General features: G+C 38.5%; 1 protein-coding gene across 1 annotated transcript in view; it reads left to right on the forward strand.

Moving 5' to 3' along the window:
* CACNB2 (calcium voltage-gated channel auxiliary subunit beta 2) overlaps positions 1 to 21,414 on the forward strand; it is a 262,930-nt gene that overhangs the window by 166,239 nt on the left and 75,277 nt on the right. The window contains exon 3 of the mRNA XM_067291766.1: positions 5,117 to 5,236. Coding sequence (XP_067147867.1) covers positions 5,117 to 5,236 — 120 coding nt within the window. The remainder of the gene's footprint in view (positions 1 to 5,116; positions 5,237 to 21,414) is intronic.

A 21,414-nucleotide genomic window follows, 5' to 3' on the forward strand; every position in this document is an offset into this window, starting at 1 on the left:
TGCATGTATTAATTCTGGATATTGAAATGAATTGTTCTTACTAGCACAGTGAGGCCTTAGCTTTTCATATTCAAAATATAAGGCAGATGAGGACATAAATATATTTATCCTTTTGGATTTAAAATTCTCGTCAGCATTAAATGAATGAAGAGATGATAGATATATCAAGGAAAAAAATCACAGTATTGTACATAAAGAGTTTGAATATGTGTGTATTCACATGTACTTCTTTATTCCCTGTAAAATGTTGTTGTATGTTTGCTTACAGCTTCATGTCTTCATTTAATAAATGATAATGTAAAAGTCCCTAGTTGAAGGAACTTGTTCGATCTTTCTAAATAGAGAATTATTTGAGAATCTTTTGGGGAGTTAGGAAGGTTAGTTGTCGTAATGGTATCCAATTCATAAATGGGATTACCAAATTAAAGAGAAACACTTGGTGATCAGAAAATCGCTTTTATTTTTCTGAAGAGGGTATAATATAAAGTCTGTGACTGAATTTGCAAGTGTAATGATAGCTTTATTAACTCAGAGAAAGAATTTAGTAGGAAAGTGAGGGACTAAACCCATCAAGTGATTTACACTATGAAAGTGAAAACACTTGGCAGACAAAATCTGTACTTCAGGCTCCAACTTTATTGACCAGAGTCTGGGAAAAGAAGACCTTATGTGCTCAGACATTTTGCATAGGTGCAGCAAGTGTCAGAAAACTAACAAAAAAAATGAGAGATACCTAGAGGCACCACCTAGTTTGACTAAGGAGTTTCTACCTCTGAGTAAAGGAAAGTAACAAAAAAAAATGTTTACAAAGCAGGGTTTTTTTTCCTTGAATGACCCAGTATTTAAAAGATGATACACTTCTAATACTACAGAAGATGGCAGGACTGTATGGTCTTAAAGAAAAAGAGGAAGCTCAAATATGATCATGTATGACCACAAACAGTGTGAAAAGCATGGCTTCATATTATAAAATGACTGCATATAATCTAATATAATTAGTTATATGACAGCTGGTAAATAGTTGTCAAGCATGTCATTAAAACAGTAAATGATGTTTCAGAATGCCTGGTTTGGTAAACTTACCAAGTTAGGAGAAAAGGAAAAGGAAAAAAAAAAAAAGAGATGGGGTAATTATGAAAATGAACTGTCTCCCTATTATCAGGTGGCTTCCCATAAAAGATGAGGGAATGAAGGGGCTGTAGGAGAATCTATCACTGCAGCTCTTCCGTGTGCCAGTAGAATGGGATGAAGAGCTGCTGAAATTCAGTCTGAATGGCTGAATTTCAGAAGCAGTTGGGAAAAGATTCATACTGGAGTAACCCTTAAAACTAGTGTAACCCCTGGAGATAATCTGGTCTCCTCATCTGTTGTGAATGGACAATATACATTCACTTGGCCTTGTCTCATGATTTTCCTTGAATATTCAAGGTACTTCCAAGATAGCTCACTGTAGTTTTGTCTAAGTTTGAAAACTAATTTTACTGATTTTTTTGTATTTTAAAGAGATTTAAAAATTCTTAGCTCATATAAAATGAATCAGTAGTTTATAAAATAAACTTATTGATTGTAATTGTATGCTCCCTCTTACTGGATTGCCCTGATTTCAGGCTTTGCATTTTTTTTTTCATATTCAAGGAGTGAAGAAGCTCCCAGCTTCTGCTTTCCACAGAAAACCTACATGGCTGTGTCTGTCCCACTGGAAAATAAATGCGGTGTTGAGTTTGATTCATGTGATTTGTCAATATAATTAAAATAAATTGAATCATTATGATTTTTTGGATGTATTTTGGGGCTTTGGCCAGCACAAGATATGACCAGCACAGCAAATGATCTCTGTGGCCCAAAAGATGAAATTCTAGTTTTAGCAATTCCAGCTTGATGAGAAAGGTACCTGCTTCGTGATGGGAGACAAGAATCCCATTTCTGAGCTTTGTGACTTTCTTTACAGGTAGATGACCGGTTAGGCAGCGTTCCTTCTGGACGGCAGAACGAACGATAGTAAAAGTGATGCCATGCCACTTCATCAGTGGAAAATAAGATGTATTCACAGTGGAACTGCTGCAGAACATTAACACCCACACTGTCAGTCATGTGATTGCAGTGTCAGGCTTAATGGCTTGTTCATTTGTTTTATTTTATTTAAAGATAATATTGCTTAGGGCTTTTTTATGACACCATGCTTGGATCTGCCTCAGAGAGGCATGCTGGAACCATGGGGTGGGGGAAGGCTTTGGACATGGTCCTTTCTGCAGGGGTTGGATGTTGTGGGACCCCTGTGTTTCCCAGGGGCTGGGGCTTTAGTAGGAGGGTTTCTTCCTGGTCTCAGCTTTGGTTAACGCAGTGATAAAAATGTTGCTGTCGAGCATTGGCGGCTGTTGTCTTAACCAGAATAGCTTTTAAGCTTCTGCAGAGATCAAAGGAGTACAGAAGTCCTGAGACTGACACTAAACTTCAGGCGACTTCTTGCTTCTCATCTTTTGCCAGTGTTTCCATCAGTGGTGCTATATCAGAAGGTGCGGCAAAGGGAAATTTTAAAGTCAAATATGAAAGACCCTTAAGAGTTTACAGTGACTCAGGTTATTTTTCAAAATATTCGAGGAAGGTTTTTGTATGTTTTACTGATACTTTTCTGCTCCTTTTGTTTTAATTCAGGAGGCATTTTTGTTTTAGAAGATCCATGTAACATAGTAGATGTATTTGTGCTCCTGCTAGACAAAATATCCCTTAGAGAATAATTTCCTTGATGTCAGTTCAAAGACAGTATATTAAAATTTGAAACTGCTGCTATTATGGGCTTCAGGAAAAAATATTTTGAAAGTTAAAATTTACTTTTATTTTACACTGTCAGTTTAGTGACAACTATTGTTTGCCTTAATAGTGGCTAAATGCAGGCTGTTCCATTAGCTGTGATGGGGTAATTTTGTAATTATACAGACATAAACAATGGCAGAATTTGGTCCTTCACAACCAGAGAGCTCTAACTTCCTAGGAAATGTTGACATACTGCTTCACATGGATGACCACTGTTCTCAGCTGTAATCTCTGTTATCGTCTGTTTTTCATGTTAACTGTGAATTTATATCAAAGGCAGGCACTTCAGTCAGCTGCAATGAGGGTTTTTTAACTAGAATTTTGTGTATCTGTCAGTGAATTGTGAATGTCTTAGTTAATCATGCCTTAATATGTTATTCCCATGTCAGTTTATGAAATTACATAGATTGTAACTGAGTAAAAGGCAGAATATACAAATTCAGTGTTTTGTTTTGCTTTTACCATTTTAGGGTCTAATATTTATGTATGATGTGGTATGTTGCAGGTATTCTTTACTTCTGTCATCTGCTTATGTCAGAAAAATAGAAACAGTAATTAGGGGGTTAAACTCTTACTCAACAGGCATATTTTTGGATTTACGTTTTTGTGGCAGAGCTCAGATTCTAGCTCAGTCCCTTACAGCTAAGGGAAGCTCTGTGTGACAGAACTTGAGCGTCGGAGAGACATGTGGCTTGTAACAGACATATATGACAAAAATGAGACACTGTACCAGCTATTCCAGTTTTGCAGGGTGCTTGTGTTTTCCAGCTGTTTACCCTTGAGATATAAAATGGCAATTTGGCATAGGCTAACAACACAGTGTGATGTGAGCATCTGCGTAAAAGGCTGCACATATGGAGCATGCCCAGTGATATGAAAAGCCGGTTACCCCACCCCCATCCAATCTAGGAAGAGATGAAATGAACTTTGCACTTGCAAATGTCACTGAATATATTTTGCACAGGATTTTAAAAGGTTCTCTTATAAGCACTATTTTTAACAGCCAAGCCCGCCCCCCAAAACAAAACGGAAAAAGCCCTAGGTATTTTTTGTCATCGATCTCAGTTTGTTATCAGTTGAAGCATCTCTCACAACATTTACCTGAAGTCTGGCTTATTTTACCTTTTTATTATTCAAGTTGAGGTTTTTTTGGTTCTGGTGTGTGCTTTTTTTTTTTTTTTGGTCTTTTTACTGGCATGAGAACATTTGAGAATTTAATTGCACTAGAACACTTGGAAACAGTGAGGCTGAAAGCTTGAAAGGCAGAAGGAAGAGAAGGAAGGCTCTCGCAGCAGAGCATGGATAGGAAAGGAGCAGTGATTCTGCGGTGCTCAGTGTGCACATGTTTTATGAGATCAGTGCCGGGCGCTGCAGCTGCAGACAATAACTGAGCTGTCTGGCTAATGAAGGCCACCTGGATCAGGCTTCTGAAAAGAGCCAAAGGAGGACGTCTGAAGAATTCTGATATCTGTGTAAGCCCTGTTTTCATTATTGGCATATGTTATATATGTTACTGAGAGAGAGGAAAATACAGTAAGGAGAGGACAGTTGTTTTCATTCTGATTGAATTAGCAGAGGTCTGTTTTGTATGCAGGGAGATGCAGAGAGAAATCAGAGCCGTCATTATTTATAGAGCTGTTCTGGCATTGTGACTAGTTCCATTGTGGCGATATGCGGACGTGTGTTGAGTCCAGACAGATTTTATTAGTTGGAAGTTGATTTGTGGTCATTTACATGTTTTGCTGAGGGGCAGAGATGGATACGAGCCATTTTCAGTTCTGATGGGGAAAGTGTGTCAGGTAAAGAGGTTGCCCTAAAATAAAAATGGATAGCACAGGTTAAAGCTCTCAGCAGTAATATTGTGTAAGGGTAATTATTGATAACAAACTTCCATTTTTATAATAAAATCTGTTTCCTCCCTAATACTGTCATTGTTTAGAGTTTTAATTTTTATGGAGCCATCCTTGAAGCTGCTGTGTGTCCTTCAGCCCTGCACTGCACCACTGCTGTAACTCTACAGAGTAACTGGCTCTGCTTGCTAAAAAGCATACAAATAGGAACATGGGAATAGTGCAGGAAATAAAACACTGGGTAAGACACCTGCACTTCTGGAAAGTCTCCATAGAAAAACATCTACTTTTTTTAGCCATTTAATTTTTCTAAGTGATTTTCTCTTTTGTGCAATTATTCTCTCTTCAGGGATGCAGAAGTAAGACAAAAGGCAAGGTGCATAAACACTTCTACTTTTTTCTTTTTTTTGAACACTAAAACAACTTGTGATATTATCTTTCCTTTTCTTGTTCAGGGTTCGGCGGACTCCTACACCAGCCGTCCATCCGATTCAGATGTATCTCTGGAAGAAGACAGGGAAGCAGTGCGGAGAGAGGCAGAGCGACAGGCCCAGGCACAGCTGGAAAAAGCAAAGGTAAGGTGTTTTTTCACATCAGAGATTCATAAAATGTTTTGTTTTGAAGGATTGCCATCTTATCTGTTACCGATACAAATGATTTTTAATGTGTTAGCATGTTGCATAAGACCTCTTATAAAGATGTTTCAGACAACAGTAGAAATGATATTTTTCAGAAAAAAATCAGTTAAAATCAGAATTTTCTGTTAAAAGTACTAGCTTGGCTTGCATGTTTCAGAATAAGCTTATTTAAATGTACAGGGTTTTTGATGTATTGAATAAACCCATATATTTGCAGTATATAGGGTCAAAGCTTTGAGTTCTTATTGGATATGTTAGTGGAAGTTTGCCTAAGCATGATTTTGGATGCCTGTGACACTTATAACTTACACTTTTAGAAACTAGTTCTCCAAGATCCTATATATCTCCCTTCAGTGAAGGATTGGTCCCTACAAGTCATATATATGTAAATACAGAGTGTCTGTTGCAAAGATCCATTTTTCTCCTGAAGACTTCACTGGCTTTCTTCACAGTTTGAATGTTAAACTGTGAGTAGTGTGGTCAAGGACTTGTTAAGATTTCTCCTTCTTGCTCCATACTCCTTGCAGAGAGTGATGGATTAATATGGACATGCTAAATGAGCTTCAGATCCTGGCTGGGTGTTTATATTTTTTCCATGAGATGCATATAGGACTGTGAGGTTTTTAGCAGTAATACAGCCGAAGTGTTGCATGTTTTTCTTTAAGTACACTTGCACCTGTAAAAAAACATGATTATCTTAAAATTTTTCATTCATTTATCACTTCATTCCAGTTTTTATTTCTGTGTGCTGTCTGCCAGATCTTTGTGTGGCACTGTTTTGTAAGGTCTGTTTTTCAGTTTCATTTTTTTACATTTCAATATTTAAATACACTATTGAGGAGTCTCCTCAGACCTCCCTTTTTTCTCCTTCCTGTGATGTCCGTGTTCCTCACTTTCTCTCCGATTCCCCTCCTCCATTTTGGCTTGTTTTTTTTCCCCCCTATCTCTGGTCCATCTCACATTCTGTTTCTTTTTCCTCTGCCAGCTTTGCTTCTGCCCATTTACGCCACCTGCGTTACAAGGATTTCTCGTAAATTCAGGAGTTCAGATTATTGAGATATTAACCTGATTATGGGGAAAGGGCCAGCACCATAAATAATACAGTAGTATAATGCACAAGCAGCCAGTTTCTTCAGGCTAGAATGCTTAAACAGGGAAGCCAAAGATGTTTCGTGGAAAATGTAATAGTTAACAGATATTTTAATACGAGCTCCTAAAGCGGGGTTTTTAATGAGCTGCTGGAACTTGCCAGCCACAGGAGATGCTGAACATCTCTTCGAAGTCTAGACCTGCTGCCTTGGGATCAGTATAGCCGACATGCCGCAGCAGCAGACCATTTCTTCCCCTCCACCTTGTATCCGAGAGTTGTTGCTGATCGTAATCGGGAGTTTCAGTTTTATCAGGGTTGCTTTTTATTAGTTTAAGATTTCTCTGCTCTTAGGAGAGAGGATATCAAGACTGCTCTGAAACTCAGAGTGTTGAATTTTATCAGTAGAATAAGTGGTCTTTTAAAGAAGAGTTGAAGTAATAATATCTTTCAGACTAATAAGGCTTAACTGCTGAACTGATGCATCTCTTAGTGATGAATAAATCTATGCGAGTGTTGCTATGGGAATTTGGCTTACTGATGCTGGCTTGAATGCATGGACAACCCTTATGTAATATTCATGACCTCTAGCACAGCTGCCATTGTAGTTTATAGAGGATTGCTAGCAGACTCCGACTTTTAAAAACTGTATTTCTATACATCAAAGCAGTGTTCTCACTCCAGCTGGCATCAGATACAGTTTCTAGGTCTGACACTGTCTGAGACTGTAAGACAACTTGTGAACAGTCAAAGTAGTAAAAGCATTGCCAAAATCAACCTGTTATAACAATGGGTAATTTCAGTCGTATGGGAAACACAAAATAAATTATTTAAATCACTTGGGCTTGAACACAGATTAAAGCTGAAACTACATAAGCAGGTTTGTTTCTTGAGCCAAAGGGGTTAAAACCGCTCCAGGTTGTAACATATAGAGATCATTTTACACAGTGGCTAATATTTAAATTAATGGTGTTAATTAAAACATTATACACATTTGTTGCTTGCATTTTAAATAGGTAGTTTAAGAGACATAAATTAAATGTAACTCAGCATATCTGAAATATTATGAGGTATATTTTCCGGTCTTCGTTTGTGATTCAGTTCTTCACCTCCCTGAAACACAATAAAACTGATGAAACAGTAAGTTCTGTGGGTGCTGTCTGGCTGGTGCCTGGGCTGCGAGGGGCTGCCTGCGAGCGACCGGTTGCATTGCCTGCCCCCCACGGCCACCTCGCCTGCGCCTGGGAGCTGTCAGCCAGAGTTGGCTGACACAGCTGCTTTAACTTTTTGCCTTTTAACATTGTGAGTGGAAATGTTGATCCTAAATAAAGTCATTATAATTCTATTTGTCACAGGAATTAGCAAAGGATGACATGTATGAATAATGCAGAGGTTGAGGGGAAAATGATAGTGAATTAAGAGTACATGGAAAAAAAAAAAAACTGTTGAACTGTGTCATGCACTTAATGAAAACAGTTTAATGACATCCATTTTCCTTCCTTAAAGTTAGGGAAAACACCTTAAATTGTACCAAAAAATATATTAATAAAGCACACAATGGCTAATGGTTAGAAGGTTTGGATTTTAAGATGGATCTGTATGGATTTTATGTGTCCATATACCATGAAGCCAGAATAGGAATGTCTGATACCATGCGGTATCAGATTAAATAAATCATGATAAAGTATTAGTCCTTGCCACTCTTTGGGAAAAGCCTTAGGTAGATTTTGCTGACTCACTGAGGCATGTGACTCTCCACCGACTTGCTGTAAGGATGGCGGGGCCGCGGGAGCAAAACCCGAGTTGTCCACAGCCAGAAACCGGGAGGTGGTGGTTCAGGGTGCCTGCAGGCAAGCCGCGAGTCCCGGGGGAAATGGCTCCTCTGGTGAAGCTGTTACGCTTGAAGCTGAGGTAAAATGTTCTGGTCTAGAACAGATGAACAATGCAGATGGGGGGGGGAAAAAAAAAACCAAAACCCCAAAACATACACTTTAAGCCCATCAAGGCAAAACCCTGCTGGGAATGCTCACGTGGCTGTCTCTAGGTGAAAGAGGACCTGCATGGTGCTGTGTAAGGAACCTGCAGAACCCTCAGCTCTAAGCGATTCTGCGGATCTCTTTTTTGGAATTAACTTTGTATTTCCATAAAAGATATGAAGCTCACGCATTCAGAAGCCAAAAGTAAATAGGCTAATGACCTTTACTTTTTATTGCTGTTAGTGTTCATATTTTAAAATCTGTCATTTCTACAGAAAAACTTTTTAGTTTTGAGGGATGAGCTTTCAAAATGAATTATAGTAAGAGGTTCTTTGTCAAGTCCTTGCTAGTATTTGACTAATTATCCCCTAAAATATTGTAGGAAGTGAGAGGGATGAGATCAAAGAAAAACTGTGAGGTACAAATATTGGTGAGACCCTAAAATTCAATATTAAATGAACTAAAGTTTAAACATAAGAAAATGGAAACTTCAGTAATAATTTTTGGCTCTCTCCAGAGCCAGTGAAATCAATTCAAATAGCTTGCTAATTTATTTTTCCTCAGGCACATCAAATGTTCATGCAGCAGGTTTTGACTGAAATGCCATTATTCCAGTGGTATATAAACCTCTTTCCTCTCTTCAATAAGTAGTTTAATTTTTTTAATATTTTGCCTCTCTTTTCCCCCCGCCATGACTCTAGGGTTCCTTAGGCAGAGACAGTTTTTGAAGATCTGTAGACTAGATCACAACACATGCAATAGAATCTCACATATGTTCAGCATTTTAGCAAATGAAATAATCGATTTCAATTATTTGTAATACACTGATGACAAGTACCAGTTAATAACCCAAGTCTGGTTCTCAAAGTCAGATCATGGCTTTTCAGAAGTCAACATCTGTGTCCATAATAGGAGAACTCGGTTCCTCTCAGGTCCACTTTGTTTGCAGGCAAGCTAATACTCTACTGCTGGCACCCTTTTAGGAGCTGTTAAAATTTGAAATATCTGTAGTCCTCAGTTAACACTTCATTTTGATTATTTTTACACTAAGATTGTGAACCATGGAAATTTTGATACGAGGCATCCCTTTGCTGGCTCTTAGGCAAAAATACAGAACAATAACATAAGCTGACGTATTTTGCTTTCTTGATATACACTCAGGTAGTGGTGATGGCTTCTTGTGATTGTAATAGTGCAGTGTCTGTTATATTGCCTCCATGCGTGAGTTGGGGGACCACTGCTTTGAAATACTAGCAGGCTGGGATGATGCCTAAATATCCCTGCAAGTAGTATCTGCTGAAGGCATGACAAAGGTTGTCAGATGTAATTATCCAGCCAAGTGTGCCTGGACTAGTTATTTAAGTATTTACTCATTCTCAGGCAGGTTTCACAACCACCTGAATGACCCCATGGTGTTAGCAGGCAGCAGCAAAGCTACTTAAGGTACATCTACTTAAGCTGCAGTAGCACTTTTTGACAGACCGTAAGTGCCCATCACTGATGTGTATCCTTACATTATATCAGCATGTTACATCATGGACAGACTTTTCCCTCCCCTCTTCATGTGAGGATGTTGGGATGCTGTAAAGCACCCAAAGCCGTGGCTTGCCTGGCTCTGTTGTCCAGCAACATAGGATAGTACTTTGTGTCAGCTGTTGTATACAATAATGATATTATCAGTAATTTCTTCTCGTTTGCCCTTTTATTTCAGAATACTTCCATTGCATGCTATCATTTAGATATCTGATGTTGCATATCAGAGTTGCTGGGATTATGTGGGAGCTGGCACAGTAGTCTAGCTGGAAATAAATGTGGTGTTGATCTAAAAGTATAGTTGCAAATCTGGTTGTTGCTTAGCTGGAGGCGAATTCTGCACTGCTAGCTTATGACACGTCTCTGGATCTGCTAGGATCAGGTTGCAGATACTGCTGCTTTTTCTTAGGATTGTGACATTGGGACATAAGGTGGTTCCCTTTATACTGCTGTCCATGGCCTATAGCTTTCTTTCTGTTTATATTCATGATCTGCTTTTTCTTCAACTTCAGCTGCTTGTTTTACACTAGTGGCTGTCATGTTTATTATTTCCCTGAACAGCTCAGCTGTATTGTTCTAGGGTTAGCTTGCTTTCTTCCAGCTGTTTCTCATGTAACCTGGAATCAAATGCTCCAGAAATAGTACTGTCTTTAATTAAGAAACAGTTGTCATCTCCCATTCATACTGTGATTACTAGAGTGATCATTGCTGTTTCATAAGTATCCTTTCCTCTTCTGCTTCTTGGGTGTGAGTGAAAAAGGAATGCAGGGCTATTAACATAGCCTAAATTTAGATAGATCCTAATTTCTCTAAATAATCAATGGAAAGAGATAGATTGTCTCGAAGGATAATACTGAGGAACAGTCCTGAGGAAAAGCATATTCTTCCGCCTGCTCTTCAGATCCTGCTTTCACATACTCGCACTCAATTCCTCAACCAGATGTCTTCACACTATTTCTGTATGGTTAAATTCTCATATAAAGGGCAGTAACACAAATGTTACTTTTTGTTTGTAAGACTAAATGGGTTCTTTTCCTCAGCACTTCTTTTATTAAAGCTTTAACCAAAGTTAGCATTGTAAGCCAGGTACATACACACGTGTGCTTCTTAAATCCTCACCCAGACTTTCCTCCTACCACCTCTGCTTCTCTCTCTGGTTCTGCAGCAGACACCATCCGTTAGTGCTCAGCTGCTTCTGTATGGCTGTGGCTGCTGTGGTTAGGACAGAGGTTCCCAAGGGGGGTTATGCACCTCTTGCTTTTGTGTTGTGTGTGGTGATGGCTATGTGCTACCTCCTGCATGTGGATGCACAGCTGCAGAGGATCTTGCTGCAGCTCTAGTGATGGCCACCATTGGGTACAGGTGTTGAGTGGATGCTGGTGTTGGAGCTCCAGGCGGTTGGAGAGGGGCATGGATGTTGGCACTGGGGCTCCAGGCACTTGGGAAAGGGCGTGGGAGTTGTAGGAGAGGATGAGAAGTGGATTTGGGGATGCTCTCTGTGATCAGTGGGGAGTGAGTGTGTTTGATGGAGCATGGGAAAAGACGAATTAAGATACACTTCTGCATGCTGTTCTAGCTGGCTCACAGCTAGGCACTGCAGCTGGTGTCACTGGTAGGTGCTGCCTGTGGTTGTAAGCAAAGTAAGTTTGGAAATTTCCAGTTTAGACATACAGGTTCTGGCTCATTAATGTTCTTGAAGTTTATATTAGGGTCTGATTCCCTCTTGCTAACATCTGAGATATTATACTGCAATCCAGAACTTAGTTTTTTTCAACAGCTGATCCAGTTACCTGAGTGTCATTGTTCTTTAGGGGGTCAACATATGCCTTTTTACTTTAAAGAAAATATCGATTCTAAAATAGGTAAGCACACAGAGGGGGAAATAGGATTTCAGGATGCAGTGGCCACTTTTACAGGTATCTAAAATGTCTGTAGTCACCTTTAAGGTAAATGTTGAACTTCTTGCATTTGTAATATCTATTTTGGGGATTATTTAAGTAAATTTATCTCTTGTACTCTAAGTGATTCATGTGTATGTAGCATTTAGGTTCCAGTTTAATATAGACTCTGTCTGGAGATTTTATTGATTTTTATTTTAGAAAAATGTATTTTTTTAATATTTGATTCTTTTAAATTAAACATGTAAATGTAAAATGTTTTCGAGGCAGACATTATTGATGCAGGCTCAAAGAAGTGTTAGGGCCCTTAATTCTTGAGTTCAGTGCAATATAGGCTTTTAAATGTCTGTAGATCTGGACTTGCATGTTTATATCTTTGTGCATGCATATATATATATGTACATGCCTGCATATGTATGTATGCATGTATGTATGCATGCAAATATGTGTATATTCGCGCATGTATTAGATAAATAGCACTCAACTTGAACAGGACATCTGTGTTGTATAGTTTGTAACTTCCAATTGTAAAATGCTTATTTTGTGCACAGGGAGAAATGTTGTACTAGAGGGTAGATGTCTGAGGAAGTAGAAATGTTTTATCGGAGGGAAGAGTTATCCCATGATGAGAGCTGGTAATAGACTGCTGTGGACTTTTTGGAAGCAGTAATCAAGATGGAGAAAGGACTTCAGTGAATCCACAGTGGATAACAGTGCAGAGATGCCACAGCTAATGGTGACCCACATGGCATGGTGCAGTGGCTTGGAGAGAGCCAAAAGCATTGGCTTTTGGGACAGCAAAACCATTACGCTAGGCCAGTGTAGTACCAAAGGCTGTTTTGCAGCCAGTTCAGGAGCTAACCTGATTTCTGTTAAATCGGACACCTGACTGCGTGCTGTTATGCAGTGTAGGAAGACATTTGTCATCTGCAGTGCAAACCCCCAGACACGCTTCCTTTGTCCTTGGCAAAGGTCTGTAGAGTCTGAATCCTGTCTTTTCTCACTTTCTTGTCTCTTTTTCTCCTTCCCTCCCTAACCTGCCCTCTCAAAAAATGTGAAGGAAGAAAAAAAGGAAAAAGAGCATCTTTAGTTTTGGTTTTACACTTAATCAGAAGAAAAAATAATGGAAGAGAGCTTCAGAAATAAGTTTTTTTTTTTCCACAATTAAAACTTGTTTTATGTCGTTATACACAAGATGTCAGTGAGTTCTAACTATAGGTAACAGTAGAATGCTTCAGTACAAAATTAGACAGGCATCAGATGCCATTTCAAAAGCAGTTCTTTTGGAAACATTAATTACATAAACTAATCATTGGGTGTATAAAATGTCATAAAAATCAGTAGGAGCCAAGAAAACCTGTGATATCTGGGAGGAAGATACTGTGTGTTCCCAGGTTAGGAAAACTTTAAGTACAAAACTCAGCTTGAGCTATGAACAGTGACTGGTTTCTGCATAATTCATGGCATGAGGGTAATTCCTTAAAAATATTTAAAGGTTCAGAGAGGTTGCCATCAAACTTTTCTGGTTGTCTTCCTAATGTCTTTTCATCTATATTCTGAGTAAAACCGATGCACAGACTAGAGCAAAAAAACATAGCATTAACTTCCACTAGCAGTCAGCTGTGGAGTCTATAGAAACCTCAGAGCACCTTCGTTGTGCTTTTAGCCTCCATTCCTGACATGACATTTTCCTCCAAAAACTCATATTCATCTGGTTTGTATTCCAAAGTACAACAGGATAGAGGATAATCAATGCATAAACCCACTAGTTTGTGCCTGTAGTATCAGTCCTAAGGTAAAATCTTTATGCTAAGTGAAATATGTGATCTCTTATTTATCAACTGAAACTTACGTTTTGGGCTGCAACAAACATCAAAAATTAAACTGACATTTATCTTCTGTAAAATTAAGGATTGCCATCCCTGAACTTTTGTAATGTAAAACTTACCAATGAATTTTAGTCATACGATTTTATAACTGCTTAGTTTTATTTATTTGATTGAACAAGTTCAGCTTTAACAGCAAGCAAGCTTTTATTGAGTCTGACATGAAATCTTAACAAATAAGTGTTAGATTCTCTAGCTTTAACTGAGGTAGTACCCACTGAAATATTACTTGTTGCAGTTATTTTTCTTCAAGAACCCCCTTTTCACCTTGCTAAATAGGCAGAGATGATGGTGGTTTTACCCATGTGCAAACTCTAGCTAAATTTTAAAAAGTAATATAATATGAAGCAATATAGCCATGCAAAAAAGTGAGATGTTACTGATAGAGCTGGAGAGAATCCAAAGATCTCCAACTGTTACTCTACCTAGTCTCCCTATTAATTATTCCCTGTCCAAATTAGGGTAATTTTAGTATACTGTAATTTTTATATTACCTTTTTATTCCTTTGGTTACCTCCAACAACTGGTATTAAAATGTGAATTTCTCATTTGCTTATTAATCTTAAAAATGAGGCTCTCTTCTTATTTTATTTTTGCTGTTGAAATGTTCAGTGAAATAAAATTTTCCCAGCTTACTAACTGTTACAAATTTATCTTTCTTTGCTAACAATTTAGCCCGTTTTGTCTCACGAGGTCAATTTTTTTTTTCTTTTTTCTTGGAAAAGTATGATAGTATATTGATGGTATATTAAAATAGTTAAGATAAATATATGACTAAAATACATGCCAACAAGACTGTCCTTTATTCTCATGGTGGGAATTTTATTGGGTAGATATTTATCTTCAAGATGATGCGGTGAGTTTATTCTATCCTTTGGAGACCAAAGTCCAATTTGGAAGCTTCTGCTTCGTTTTCAGAATCTGGGGCTGATCTGGGTTGGACGGGTATGGAAAGCAGGCAGGCTTCCTGTGCCTCGGGTCTTTATTGTGCAAATGTACCTGTGTTATTGATTTTTCAAGCCGTCCTTTTTTCAGTGACGGTAAGAAAAGTGAAGGGAAAAATAGCTTGAAAGGTAATATAAAGGATCGAACTGTAGCTGTGATTATTTTGACTAGAGATGTCAGAATGTTGAATGAAAAGAAAGGATTCCCTCGCTGCTTTTTGGTTCCATCCATTCTGCAAATTATTTGAAAAATGAGTTTTAAAAAGTTGTTGGCTTTTCATATTGCACTTAGGATAAAATAGGTGAACACAAAGCACTTGGGGTTACAAAGCTCCAGATCACCTCTGTCTGTCACGAAAGAAAGATTTCCCGACAGATGTAAAAATGAAGCAAGATGCTGAGTATCTGCCATCTTGAGTGTCAACTGTACGCATTGCTTTTAATAATAATCAGTAATAAATGGCAGTATTTGGAAACACAGATATTACTGAGCTGTGGTAATAGTCAAATTACAGTTGAAAGTATCATTCCCAGAGGAGTTGTGGTAAAGAAACATACTATGTTTATCACAGTTCTTTCATTATTTTGACTCTCTCCTTGCTTTTTGCAGCAAGTCAAATGACTCATTCACAAAAGAGCATACTTTCATGTTTTCTCCCCATGATGTTTCCTAATAGTTTAATCCAGCTGAGACATAGTACAGAGCCATTGTAGAACTGTTCTGCTGTATGTTTATTATTTGCTATCTCTAACAGGCCCAGCATGTTGAATGGCCTGGACTTGAATTTGTGTGGCTGCTGCTTGTCTAGTGGGTAGCTGATCACGGGGCTTCCTTCTCTCTTCGAGCCTCTCCTAGCTCTCAGACGGTCAGCTGCAGACATAAGGAAGTGTTGGTAGGTTCCCTAATAGCAATGTGTGGAAGAGGCGTATTTCCAGTGCCTGCCTCAGCTCTGCTGACAGGGACATCAGGCCTCAGACGGCTCAAACTGCCTGTGACGAAGGAGTTCAGCACTTCCCTCTCCTGAGGATAAAGCCGTGGAGCTGTGACTGTGTAGATGTGCTATGTATGCCTGAACTCAAATGCAACTGAAAGTCTTATTTATTCTTGGGAAAGATTCCTCCCACATACTTTTGTGATTTTATGTTCAGAAGAAATTAAAGATTAAAGCATCCAGTGTCTAACTTTTTTCCCTGCTTTTTGCCCTCTAGAGTGATAGCTCATCTTCATTTAGGCTCAGTGCTGGGTAAAATTTTCAAGGCAAACACTCGAATGAAAAACTTTCCCTAAAAGCCCTTGTTTGAGCTGCAGGCCTGAGGACAGGAGGAGATAGGGAGGGCAAACAGGGCAAAATAATTTTGCAAAGAAACAGACATAATTTATATTGATTCATGCAACCTTATTCTGTTATTTTAGTTTGAAGAATTGGTGGGAAGAAGGAGATACAGGGAGCTGAATGTCAACGTTCTTGACCATTGGCCGGATTTGGAAGACTTAATTTTATTTTGCATTTCTGTGCCTTGGCCTTCTATCTTCCACACCTTTATATTTTTCTGCATCTCTTTAAGATGTGGTTTTATGACAGTGGCTTTGGTTCCAAAGCATTAGTAGAAGTTGTTTCCATCCCCAGCTGCTCAGTTCATTTATTTGGGCAGGGTTTTTTCTAAGCCAGATAGGTGAATGGCATTGATAGCTTGTGCTAGCTGCTGAAGGAGTCACGTGCTGTGGCATGGGAAGGTGGATGGAATCCTAGAGCTTTCATACCATGAGACTAAAAAGCGTACCTTTTCACCTGAGAAGTCCTGTGACTTCTCCTGTCTGGGGTGGGATTGATCAGCACTACTGTTCATTATTCATCAATCCCGAGCAAATTTGATTGCTTTTCAGGGCTTCCCTTCAGCAGCTGTCTGCTGTGAACATAGTGTCATACCTCAACACTGCTGTTAGTTACTCCCAGGAAAAGGAGCAAGACATAAATGGACTAATAATGTTCTAATGCAGCAGTAGTTTCCTTGCCCCACAATTACATTGGTGTAATCTAGAGCATCTGAACCTGGACTAAGGTGCATGCTGCAGTATCTGCTTTGCTCTGTCAGGAATTGAGAGGATCTTATTTTGTCTTAATTATGTGTTTCAGTATTCCCTCCTGAAGGCCCCTGATATTACAGGTTGGAAATTTTGCATGGTTAAATCTGGTGGATAGTTGTGCTCCCACAGTCAGAAGTAAACCTTAAACTTCAGCGAGTGTTGTAGGTTAATGTCAGCGTTCCTGAGCTGCATGCTGTCTGCAGGACTGTTGCGCAGTCAGACAGGAACCAAGGCAAGCAGAGTTCAGCAGCTGGAACATATAATATTCATATACACATGTATCTTTCATGTCTTCACAAAGAGACCATTTAATATTTTTCTGTATCTTATTCGTCTTTGGATTCTTGAAGCTATGATCGTTAATTCTAGGCCCAGTGAATATCTGTCCTTGTACATGGCTTCCCACAGATTCTCCCCGTATGTTTTAATACTGATCTGAAGCTCTCACTGCAGTGGTCTTTTGTCAGAAGAAAACACTAGATGTAATAAACCATGTCTGTTAAAGCAAACCCCTTTATGGAAGCCTGGAATTACAGAGGTGAAAGGCTACTAAATATGCCATAATTGTATCTTAATCCCAGGTGTTTGAATGAAACTAAAATTCATCATACTGAGTATTAATAATAGAAATTTTATTAATCATGAACACAGAGTTCTCTTTTTGAAAAGCAATAGGCAATTAATTTAAAGTACTAAATGTATTACCAATATTGTTATGTTTCTTGCACATGTATAGAAAACAAAATAACCTAAAATCCTAAGTCAGTTTCTTTGAGATATTGTGGAAAGCATGTCGTTGTTTTGTGAGGGAGAACATTTAGATGCTCTCATAGAGTGACTGTATTGCTATGATGTTGTTGTCTGTTTATATTCTGTTTATCTATCCATATAACCATAGCATCAAGGTCTAGACGTTTTAAAGTGCTATGTGAATTTTTTTGAAAGCTCTGGAAAAAAAATCTTAATTTGCATCAATGATAAATGCATTTCTTTTCAGAAAATTCTGTAAACCAAGGGTAACTCAAGAACCTCCATATCAGAAACACACAAACAAATTTTTGTTTCCTGATGAAATCAGTGGTTCTATTTTGAATATTTTAAGTAAAAGAAGTGAAGTAGTAAAGTACACACAAGGATTTATGTAGCATTAATGCAGCTGGAGAAAAGTTCATGTGCTGATACCTTTTCAAATTCAGGGCTAAGAAATATTCTAGCATTAATGGAGAGACCTAGGGAGAGACCTGGGAGACCTAGTTTGGATTCCATTTGTCACGATTTAACACGGAGAGATGAATTTATTTCTGTTACTCCAGGGTATTTTTCTTTTATTATAAAGTCATTCTGCTTGCAGAAAATAGATTATCATTCATTGAATGCGTTGGTAGAAACAAGTTGTCTACTTTGTTGAATGCTCTGGCCCTTAAGTCAGAGTTTTATTCTTCTTTCTTTCCTTAACTTGCTTGACGTATTTTCTAACAAGCTGGAAGTTGGGTGGAGATAGAAGGGGAGAGAATCTTATCGAGTTACTGAAACCTGTTAAGGCTCTTTTTCAGTGAAAGAACTTTGAAAATAGAAGACTACATCTTGTAACACCTTGAGGCAGTTAGTCAAACAATGTTCTGAACTGTAAATTAAGCAGCCACTCAAAGACCCTAAATTTATCTTATTGAAAGAATATGAATTTAATTCAGCAGTCTGGTTATGCGTATTCATTTAAAGAGAGGCAAGTATGTTTTTTTTGTAGGATATTTTTCACTCATAGCAGAATTCTAAAGTTTAACTTAGTATTTTATATTTCTCATCAGTATGGTAGATTTTGCTTAAATCAAGAGGTTTTAAGGTTGGTTGGTTGGTTGGTTTTATAAGCATTTTCAGTACATTCAGTGTTCCTTGTGACTTAAGTTCTTCAAATATACATAAGGCTTGAGATTTTTAGTGCAGTAAAAGGAAATAAAACTGCTAAAGACCCAGCAAATTAAGTGCATGATTTCTTTTAGCAACAGCTGAATAGCTGCTGTGTGTTTCTTTAATGATATTAAGGACAAACAGCTTTAGCAAATGTTGGCCCCATGTGAAGTCAGTATCAAGTATGCACAGGAGAGAAACCTTTTGCAGAGGTGGGGGATGCACATGTTCTTGCATAACACTGTCAAATTTAGCAATGAGTTGAATTACAACCAAAAAAAAAATTTACTTGCAAAGAATAAAGCTTCTCTAATTATCTTTAAAATGTCAAATGATAGGTCCTAAACATTGCATTGTACCTACCATCTAGTCTGAACCCCTGCTCAAAGGAAGGCTAATGTCAAAGCTTGGTTATGCTGCTCAGAGCCAGGGCCAGCTGAATTTAGAAAACCTCCATGGACAGATTCTACAGTCTTTCTGGGTCCCACCCTCACTGTAGGTTTGTGGGGTTTTTTTCCTTGTATCCTGCATTTTTCTTTTTTCTCCAGGCTCAACAAACCCAGCTCTCTCAGCCTCTCCTTGTATGCCATGTGCTCCAGCCTGTAGACCTCTTGGTGGTCTGTGCTAGACTTAGACTAGACTTACTGTAGTTTATCAGTATCTCTCTTCTACTGGGAGGTGGAAGACTGTACAGAGTATTCCAAATGTGGCCTGAGTGCTGAGCAGAGTTGAATAATCACCTCCCTTGACCAGCTGGCTACACCCTTTGTAATGCAGCTCCTATACAGTTGACTTTCATCACTGCAAGAGCCCTCTGCTGACTCAGGTTCAACTTGTTGTCCACCAAGACCCCTAGCTCCTTTTCTGTGAAGCTGCTTCTAGCCAGTTGGTCTTCAGCCTGTTCAGGTGCATGGGGTCATTCCTTCTTAAGACTTAGACTTTGCATTTGTGTTTGATGAACTTCACGAGTTGTGTGTTGACTCATTCCTCCAGCTTGTCAAGCTCCCTCTGAATTGTAGCCCTGCTCTCCTGCATATTGACCGCTTGGCCCAATTTGGCTTCAGACATGAATGTAATGAGAGCATGCTCCATCCTATCATCCAGGTCATTGATGAAAATGTTAACGGTTTTGGCCCTGGTATGAACCCCTCAGGAATACCACTGGGAACTGATTACAGATTAGACCTTGGACTGTTGACTGCTACTACTTCTTGAGCCTGATGGTCCAGTCAGTTTTTCACCTACCTTACTGTCCACCCATCTGGTCTCTAACTCCCCAGTTTGCTTACAAGGAAGCTACAGGAAACTGTTGAAAAACCTTGCTGAAGTCAAGGTAAAGAACAGGCGCTATCCTCATCACAATCTTGAAGATTTGTGACACTGTCTTGAAGGTCTTAGGTTTTACTTCAGACTCTGAATCAGCCAGATCCTTAGAATGGGCTGTATGGAAGATGTCTTTGGAGAAATTGTTGAAAACTCTGTACACTGATGAAACATGAAGTTAGTGAAGTGGCCTTTTAGGCTTAGCCATTTTAATGATTGCTGCTACTTTCTTCACCATGTTGTATCCCCACACTGTTGTTCTTTAACCTAGGTTCTTTTTCACATCTTCCTTCAGTAGCTAGTTCTCTTTGGCTACATGTTACTCCTTCCTTAGAATGCATCGTTTGACACTGCTGAATGAGTAACATGAATGTGCCTTATAATCTTTGATTACATGTTCCATTTTTTTGTATTTTCCTAAAAAAAATATATTTTTTTCAATAACGTATCCCAATTACTTTGTATGAAGGATCGGGTCTAGCACCGCATATGTGATGTATTCAGTGGCTATGTTTAAGTGAATTTGTCATTGCCAGTTAGAGCCAGTTACCAGCGTTCTTAAGAATTCCTGCCCATCCTCTATACAAACATTCTACCTCCCACTCCTCCAAGTTATCTCCTTGCTTCTCTTGGGTTTCATCTGGAAACTTTTTCACAGTTCTCTTTCCTCACTTTCTAAAAATGCTGTAGTATTTTCCTTGAGATTTAGTACTCTTTCATCTTTCAGCCTGTAGAAATATAATCTTGAAAACAGTTACTTTTAATGTAGCACCTCAGATACTGCTTTCTGGGCATATTTTATCTCAGTCTTTTGTACAAAATTTGTGAGATGTGGCTGCTTGCTTCTACTAAGCTTGATTTTTCAAGATTGACAAAGCCACTTGCATGGAAAGATACTTTAATGAGGTTTTCACCACACTTGCAGCTGTGTATCTTAAGACAGTGAATCAGTGATGCCTTTAGCCATATTGCTTGCAGTGTAGGTTAACTTAATCTGTAGTGGTAAAACATTGAAGCCCACAAACTATGATGTGGTCCTGATATTTTCCTGTATTTTTTTTATCGTAAAGGATTTCTTGATCACACATATTTTATGTTTATGTTGTTCAGTTGTATCTCTTTCTCAGCATGTGCCATCTACTTAATAGTGTTCAAAATCGGCTTTGGTTATTTCTCAAGAACCCATTTCTTTAGGTTTGGATGTTGTGAATCTATTTCTACTGTTATTTATTTCTATATCCTGTGGAACTTCAGTGACTTTTTAAAATTTTCTAATTCCCACTCATTCATCAATCATTTTCTCCTTTCCTTGAAGGTGACCACTCCTCCACAGTATTTGAGTATTACTGTTATTGTTGCTTGACTTTTGTTTCTTTGCTTGCTTGCTCTCTTGCTTAACATTGAAACGTTTCTCCCTCTTCAGTTTGTGCTTCATGATGATGAAGACTGTGACGTATGTGTAATACTGGCAAATGCA

Source organism: Apteryx mantelli, chromosome 2 (assembly GCF_036417845.1).
Source record: "Apteryx mantelli isolate bAptMan1 chromosome 2, bAptMan1.hap1, whole genome shotgun sequence".
NCBI lineage: Eukaryota > Metazoa > Chordata > Aves > Apterygiformes > Apterygidae > Apteryx > Apteryx mantelli.